The following is a 7,996-nucleotide window of genomic DNA, read 5'->3' as shown; positions in this document are numbered from 1 at the left end:
GGAGAGTTTCAGGGTTCTGTCGAGGGGCTAGGGCGGTCTGTCCTTTCTGGAAAAGCCTGTGGGCAAAGGATCGGTTTAAATTAGTTAACAAATCTGTTGTTTTACCGCGATTGAAATAGTTCAGACAATCGAATGTGTGAAAGGTGGCCTGCATAAACGATCATAATTATACATGATCACTAATTTGAGGATAAGTGACAGTAGTTTGGGATAACTTTTGCGATTGGGAGGGGAGGTTGAGCCGCACGCTGGTATTTTTATTATTGTTATCGTTATTAAATTTAAGTGTGGGGCTTTTTGCCAAGGTGTCGAAAATCAGATGGGCAGGTCACGTAATGAGATTTAAAGACGACCGTTGGACTAGAGCTGTTACTGATTGGATTCCACGGTATGTCAAGAGACCGAGTGGCCGCCCACCTACCAGATGGTCAGACTTCTTTGTCAAGGTCATGAACGATCGGTTTGAGGCCCTCCATGTTCCCTGAGCGAAGAGATGCCATTGGGCTACACTAGCACGCGACAGGGACAAATGGAGACGTTACTGGCGCCCGCTCGAGCAAATCGACGACTAACGGGAAGTTAAGTGATTAAGTGATTAAGTGGGACTGGAGAGATAGCACAGCGGGTAGGGCGTTTGCCTTGCACGCAGCCGACCGGGGTTTGATTTCCAGCATCCCATATGTTCCCCTGAGCACCGCCAGGAGTAACTCCTGAGTGCAGAGCCAGGAGTAACCCCTGTGCATGGCCAGGTATGACCCAAAAAGCAAAAAAATAAATAAATAAATAAATAAATTTAAGTGTATCCCTGAAACAAAAATCAAGTTGTATTTTTAATTTTTTTAATTTATTTTGGTTTGTAGGCCACACCCAGCGGTGATCATGGCTTACTCCTGGCTCTGCACTTGGATCAGTCCTGGCAGGGCTCACGGGATCATCTGGGGTGCTGGGAATTGAAACCAGGTTGACCATGTGCAAAGCAAGCACCTTTACCCTCTGTACTATCTCTCCAGCCCCTAATATTAACCTTAACCTAATATTAACTTTAAACCTAATAATAAAATTCGGTACAACACCATTTTGTCTATTTTTTGCAGTTGGGTTTCATAAGATATTTTATTTAAAAGATAAAAATTTTCTGTTGTGTGACCTTGGGCAAGACATCTCCCATACCACCATTTCTTTGGGGGGAGGGGCCACACCAGGGGCTGGGGGACCATACATCCTGCAAGGCATCATATCCAGATCAGCCATGTGGGAAGTAAACAATCAACCCACTGTACTATAGCTCTGGGCCCTACATCTCCCTCTTTCAGCTTCATTTTTTTCCCCTTCCCTTCCCTCCCTCCCCTCCCCCTCTCCCCCCAACTTCCCTGTCTGCATACCCAGAAGTGCTCAGGTATTTCTCTTGGCTCTGCTCTCTGGGACCACTACTTTTTTTTTTCTTTTTGGGTCACATCCGGCGATACACAGGGGTTACTCCTGGCTCATGCACTCAGGAATTACTCCTGGTGGTGCTGGAGGACCTTATGGGATGCTGGGAATTGAACCCGGGTTGGCCGCATGCAAGGAAAATATCCTACCCGCTGTGCTATCACTCCAGCCCCCATCTCTGGGACCATTTCTAGCAGTGCCAGGGAATGAACACCCAGGTCAGCTGTGAGCACCCACCCTGCTGTACTATCTCTCCTAGCCCCATCATCTGCATTTCGTATGTAGATCACAGCCCTGTTCCCAGAGAGTTGTTATGAGGTTTAAAAGTAACATAGAAGAGATAGGAGTTATAGAAGTACAGGGTTTAGACTAGCACATAGCTGTGATTGTGATATTGGATTGAATTCCAGCACTGCAAATGGTCCCTCAAGCACCAAACACTTCCAGGAGGGGCTCCTGAGCACTGCTAGGTATGGCCCAGAATCAAACAAGACAATAAAGAATTCCAGAGCTTATGGGTCTTAGTCACACAACAGCCCCTCCTACCACCCCTTTATAGATATAAAGCAAGTGAATTCAATCCAGTTTGTTTTAAGCCGTAACTCTGGGTAGGGGCTGGTCTGGGTTCTGGTGAAGAACAGGAGTCCCTGAGGTGAGGAGGTATGTGGAAGGTTGAGCAAACCAAACTCAGGACATCCAGTCCCCCAGCCATTCCCTTGAACAAAAGCTATTCCAGGAGACTCTGGGGAACATCCCACCCGTCCCTCTAGCTCTGGGATCACAACTGCAAAGCCAGTAAGCTGCAGTCAAAGCGGCTTGGGCCCCACCCCCACCCCTTAGAAGCTCACAGGTCACTGATTCTGGGGATTTAGGCAGCAAAACCAGGGGAAAGCAGGTCACAGCAGGAGGGTAGTAATCCCTATTCCTGCTGGCCTGCGCTGTCAGGCCCCTGCTGGAGAAACAGGCTGCTCCTGGCCCCTAACAAAGTTCGCCCCAGTTGGGGGAGGCCACCTCAGGAAGACACAGCCTCTGCACAGAGGTCATTCTCAGCCCAAGCTCTTGCCAACTTTAACACTTACTAGGCTGGACTTAGAGATTCTTTTTTTTTTTTATCTTTTTGGGTCACACCCGGCAATGCACAGGGGTCACTCCTGGCTCTACACTCAGGAGTCACTCCTGGAGGTGCTCAGGGAACCACATGGGATGCTGGGAATCGAACCCGGGTCGACCGCGTGCAAGGCAAATGCCCTACCCACTGTGCTATCGCTCCAGCCCCCCAAATACACTCTTTAGACACGACCCGAGGTTGGGTACTTGAGCCTTGATGAGGCCCTTACAGAACTTACCCCATGGCAGGGAATTCTGTCCTGCACTCCGGTGGCAGTGAGTGAGTGTTATTGTACTGACACCTAATAACGCCCCAGAAGCTGTGTGGACTGTAGGAGGCCTCTGATTCAGCTTCGAGTCAGAGAGAATCTTTCCTGGAGGAGGTGACACTGAACAACAAGTAGGAGTTCCCCAGGAGGAAATAGGAAAGGGATTCTGAGCACAGAGGACGGATGTACAGAGGAATAAAAGGCTGCCCTTTTCTGGAAATGTCTGGTGCTTGGGAAAGAGAAGGGAGGAAGAGCTGATCTGGGAGGTGTTTTGGTTTTGTTCCCCATCGGAGCCACATCCAGAGATGCCTGTAGAGGAAACGGGTGCTCCAGAGCCCATCCTGCTGTTGATGCTCCATCTGCCAGGACAGACCTGATGCCTCGGAGCTGGAACCTGGTGCTGCTCAGGGGGCAGCAGGGCCGTGCCCAGGGCAGGTATGTCCAGGTGGTGCCAAGGATCTAACTCAGGGCCTAGCACATACTAGGCACGTGTTCCACCACTTGAGCTATCTCCCTGGCCTCTGGGAGGGGGTTTTATTTCTGAACTTTCTCTTCTAGGTATTGTGAGGAGAGGCGTAAGGTGGATTGGCAGAGAGAAGTGGGAAAAAAAAGTTCAGGTGAATGAAAGCCAGGAGCAAAGGGAATGAGGGCAGAGAGGGAGTTAATGGGGCATCATTCGAGTGAGCTGTGGAGCTGGAGCTGTCGTGGAAGAAGTCTTTGGAGACATGAAGAGAGCAGGATGCTGCAGGTGGAGGTCCTGGGGAGTTTCTTTCATCCTGGACCCTAAACAGAAGCTCCAGCAGGTCCAATTCTTTTTTATTGGGGGGGAGGGGGGAACATCTGACAGTGCTCAGGGTTTACTCCTGTCTCTGTGCTCAGGGATCATTCCTGGCAGGCTCATGGAACTATGTGAAATTATGTGAACTACTGGGGATATAACCTAGGTCAACCCAGGTCAACCTACTGTGCTCTCTCTCCCTTTCTCCCTCTCCCCCTTCCTCCCTACTTATCTCCCTCCCTCCCCCCTCTCATTCTCTCTTCTCTCTCTCTCTCTCTCTCTCTCTCCCCCCCCCCCCCCCAGTTCTATTCTCTAGGCAATAACCTCCCAGCAAAGTTTTCGTATAAATGTGCCCTGGGGCTGGGGAAATGGCTCAGCTTGGGGCTGGAGCAATAATATGATAATACAGTGGGGAGGGCTTTGCCTTGCACTCAGTGGACGGGTTCAATCCCAGCATCCCATATGGTCCCCTGAGCACCACGAGGAATAACCCCTGAGCATTGTTGGGTGTGATCCAAAAAGCAAAAAGAAAAATAACTAAAAAAAGAAAAAAAGAAATGGCTCCGATTGCTGGAGCGCAGGCTCTGCGTGCAGGAGGCCTGGTTTCAGGCCTGGGACCACATGCTTCCCCCCCACCAGGAGTGACCCCCCAAAACACTGTGCTGGGAATAGCTTCTAAACTCTACTAGATGTGGGTGGCCAAAGAAAACAAAAAAAAACCCGATTTTCCTGGCTCCTGGCTGCTTGGTTTCCTCCCAGTCAGCCCTCTTCCACTCAGCCCCCCTTTCTTTCCCCAGCTGTTTGTTTAGGTTTGGTTTTGGATTTTGGACCACACCTGGCTATGTTCAGGGATCACTCCTGGCAGTGCTCAGGGGACCATATGGGATGCTGGAGGTTGAACCCAGGTCGGCTGTGTGCAAGTGTCCTACCCGCTGTACTACTGCTTGAGCCCACCAGCTGTAAACTGCATTCCCTCTGTGGGGGTGCGCCATCTCTGCGGCCTTATTCCCCCCACCCCACCCCGCCACCACCACCACCAGGGCTGCTGCTACCGAGGCAACTCTAGGGGAGCTGGCGAGTGTGGAACCTGCACACAGAAGGAGCTCAGCCTCGAAAGGAGTTGTTCAAGTCAGAAAACGGGCCAGAGGGATAGTAAGTACGGCAGGTAAGATCCCCGGCTCGACAGCAGGGAGTGGGGAGGCATGTGGGCTGGGGGGATAACAAGCAAAAAGAAAACGGGCAGAAAGTGACAGGCATGCAAACAGAAGCCGGCACAGACGATAGGCCCGAAGATTACAGTGTGGAGGCAGGAACAAAAGCCAATCTCACCTCTCCGAGGTGCTCCCTCCCCTCCAGACTGCCCACAGGAATTTGGGGAACTGTGCAGTGCCAGAGATTGAACCCGGGGATTCTGCCCTCAAGTTGTTTGAACCATCTCCCCAGCCCAGTGCAGATTCTGGCTCTTTCTCTCCACAGGATCGATAGGGGCTCCCCACACACCACACACCACCCTCTACACACACTCCTCATACCACACATCACACCACACACCTCACACCATAATACACACGCACCATACCATAACACACCTCATACCATACCATACCATATATCACACACCATACCACACACACAACTCACACTGTATCACCCCACAAACCATACATACCACATGCACACACCATACACTATACCACACACCACACACCATACTACACATCACACCATACCACCCAAACCATGCATCCATCTCACACTTCATATCACAAACCACACACCTGACACCACATACAACCCAAACCTCACCCACACCACCTCACACCCACACCTCACATCACGCACCACACTCCACAGTCTGATCTGAAGCCTCCAGGAACCTTCTGGCCGCTTTGTCTCCAAGCTGCATACCTCTTCTCAAGGCTGCCGAGATCAGAGGAACCCCCTTGTGATCCGTTTCTGCAGCATGGGCCACCTCAGGGACTGGAAGGTCACCTTTGAAAGGAGTGTCCCACCTTATGGAATGGGGGCCCCCTGGATGGGCCAGGACCCCAGAAAGGGAGAGGCCAGAAAGCTTACCCTGGAGCTTCTTAGAGGCCATAACAGTATCCTGGTGGCGGCCCGGCAGGGGGAGGTGGTGAAAGCTGGAGACTGGAATAAGCCTGGGGAGGGGGGGCTTGCTGTAACTGAGAGGGGGGGGCGAAATGCAACCTCACAGGACCTCCAGGGGCCAGGATAAGAGGGGAAGCAGCAAAGGAGAAGAAGTGTGTGTTCCGGCTTCAGGAGTGCGCAATGGAAAGCTGTCTCCCCTGGGAAGGAGTGTTTGCAAGAGACTGTGTCCCCTGCGATGGCCTTTGGCCCCACCCATCCCGTCCTGGGGATCAGCTTCTGGAGGCCACAGCCCAGCCCCGCAAGCACCACCACAAGAAGGGAAGGAGTTTAGTACAAATATAAATACCTTTAATGAAAGCCCGAATTGCTCTACAGAGCCCTGAAGGCAGCGGCAGAGCAGAGCTGAAGGTGTGGGACATGGTTAGGCCAGAGGCCCCAGGAGGCAGGCCAGCGCCAGGCCAGCGGCGAGCAGCCAGGGGGTGGGGGCTGCGGCGGCTGCAGGTGTAAATGCCCGCAGAGTCTCCTGGTTGGTCTCTGGGCCTGCGCCGTGCTCACGCACACGCACCGAGGCGCTGCACAGGGCGTGCAAGTTATCCGGATGCGGGGCCCGCCGAGCTTCTTGCTGTAACGACTCCCACACGGCTGCTGCCTCCTCCGGGCAGCCCGACAGGACTTGTGAAGCACAGGTGTGGAATTCATTCCAGGACCTGTGGAGGGCACAGGGTTAGGGAGATTTAGGCACAAGAAGGCTTAGGGATGGAAAGGAAGAGGTCCAGGCGCCTCATGGCTGGGGGATCCGTTTGGGCTGTTGCTCTCATTCTTGCCCCCAGTTTCCAGTACCTGCAGACAGTCTCCAGCTCGCCTCCGCGACTCATGCCGTCTCCCAGGCGGATGAGACACTGTGCAAAACCCTGGTATATGTTGTCACAGCCACCCGGGCCCGCTGCGGCTGCTGCCAGGGGAGACACAAGAACTTGGGGGTGGGGGGGGACACACAGTTAATAGGGTGAGCAGGCCTGCCCCCAATCCCTGGGGACTTGTTTACCCTGGTGTGCTCTGGGGACGTGACTCAGCATGTCAGGGGCACCCCCAGGGAACTTAGGGGCATGTCTGAGGATCACCGGCAGTGGCCTCTGTCTACTTTGAGGGGGAACCGGAAAGGTTATTTGCCAGGGGAGGGGTCTTCACATCCCACGGGACCTGGTACTCTTCCTCTGAGCTTCTGGGTGAGGATGGTGCAAACAGAGTGAGGACAAGGTGAAGAGGGGGTAGGGTCTGGGGTTATAGGACCCCCCTGAACCGTCCAGTCTCTGCAGCCAAATTTTGCTGGACTCCCCCACCTGGCCCCCAGACACAGGTGTTCTCAGACCGGGCAGGACAGAGGCATCTGCATCTGTGCCAGGTCCTAACAGGGGACTGAACGAGCCCGTGGCTGACTTAACAGTGCCACAGGGCCATACCTTCGAGAATGGGGAGTTTAGAATTTTAGGGTCCCTCTCCCACATTTGGGCTTGGCTCACGCCCCTCAATCTCCACCCTGAAGTTAGTCCTCCCTGGACCCCCCCACCCCACCCCATCTCTCCATTCAGCTCCCAGGGCACAGGCAAGCCGTGCCCCTGGCTCCCATATACTCTCTATACCCAGCCTGGCCCTAGGCCGCGTGGCCTGGGGGGGTCCAGCTCGCCCGCCCTTACCAAGTGGCAGCAGCAGCAAGAAGCGCGGCGAGCCCCGTGGTCGCTGGCGAGGGCAGCTCCAGCAGCGGCGCATCGTCCCCGGCTGGGAGCCAAGTGCCAGAGCCGCCGGTCTGGAGTGCAGCCTCAGGCCCAGCCCCCGGAAGCAGGGGCTGTGATTGGCTAGGGCTTCGGGGCGGGGCTCGGAATCAGCTGTCGGCTCCACCCACTTTCCCAGATTGGCACAGAGCAGGGAACCCAAAGGGACAGACGTCCAGAGGCACAGGTCAGTGTTCCACTGTCTCCAGGCTCCTGCCCCAGAGATGGGACGGGGACCTCTGGGGAGACAACTGTGCAGAGCTGGCCTGGAGCTGCTTCAACTTTTCCCACTTGAGACCCTTATTTGTCAAGAGAGATTTATGGAGGATGGTTGTTTGATTTTTGGGTCATACCCAGCAGTGCTCAGGGCTTTTCCCTGGCCCTGGGCTCAGGAATCACTTCTGGTGGCTCGCGGACCTTAGTGGGTGATGGGGATCAAATCCAGATAGGCTGTATGCAAGGCAAACAATTTAGTCCCTGGACTATCACGCCAGTCCCTCACAGAGAAATTTTTATGTGATTATGGGTATATA

The 7,996-nt window shown here is 53.8% G+C and overlaps 1 protein-coding gene across 2 annotated transcripts; it reads right to left on the bottom strand.

The window, feature by feature from the left end:
• Window positions 1-6,026: 6,026 nt before the first annotated feature.
• NRN1L (neuritin 1 like) lies at window positions 6,027-7,511 on the bottom strand. 2 transcript variants are annotated; one of them, XM_056136940.1, is made up of 3 exons: window positions 7,389-7,511; window positions 6,535-6,667; window positions 6,027-6,401 (listed from the first exon to the last, which is right to left on the bottom strand). In XM_056136940.1, the coding sequence occupies exons 1-3, from the start codon at window positions 7,459-7,461 to the stop codon at window positions 6,116-6,118; spliced, it is 492 nt and encodes a 163-aa protein (XP_055992915.1). In that variant the 5' UTR covers window positions 7,462-7,511; the 3' UTR covers window positions 6,027-6,115. The 2 variants fall into 2 exon arrangements, with proteins under 2 accessions (XP_055992915.1, XP_055992917.1); XM_056136942.1 differs by having other exon boundaries at window positions 6,535-6,646; window positions 7,389-7,490.
• Window positions 7,512-7,996: the final 485 nt, after the last annotated feature.

This window comes from Sorex fumeus, unplaced genomic scaffold, assembly GCF_029834395.1.
Source record: "Sorex fumeus unplaced genomic scaffold, SorFum_2.1 ptg000122l, whole genome shotgun sequence".
NCBI classification, from domain to species: domain Eukaryota; kingdom Metazoa; phylum Chordata; class Mammalia; order Eulipotyphla; family Soricidae; genus Sorex; species Sorex fumeus.
Note: the sequence above shows the minus strand (reverse complement) of the source record. Positions and strands in the feature narration are given on the sequence as shown.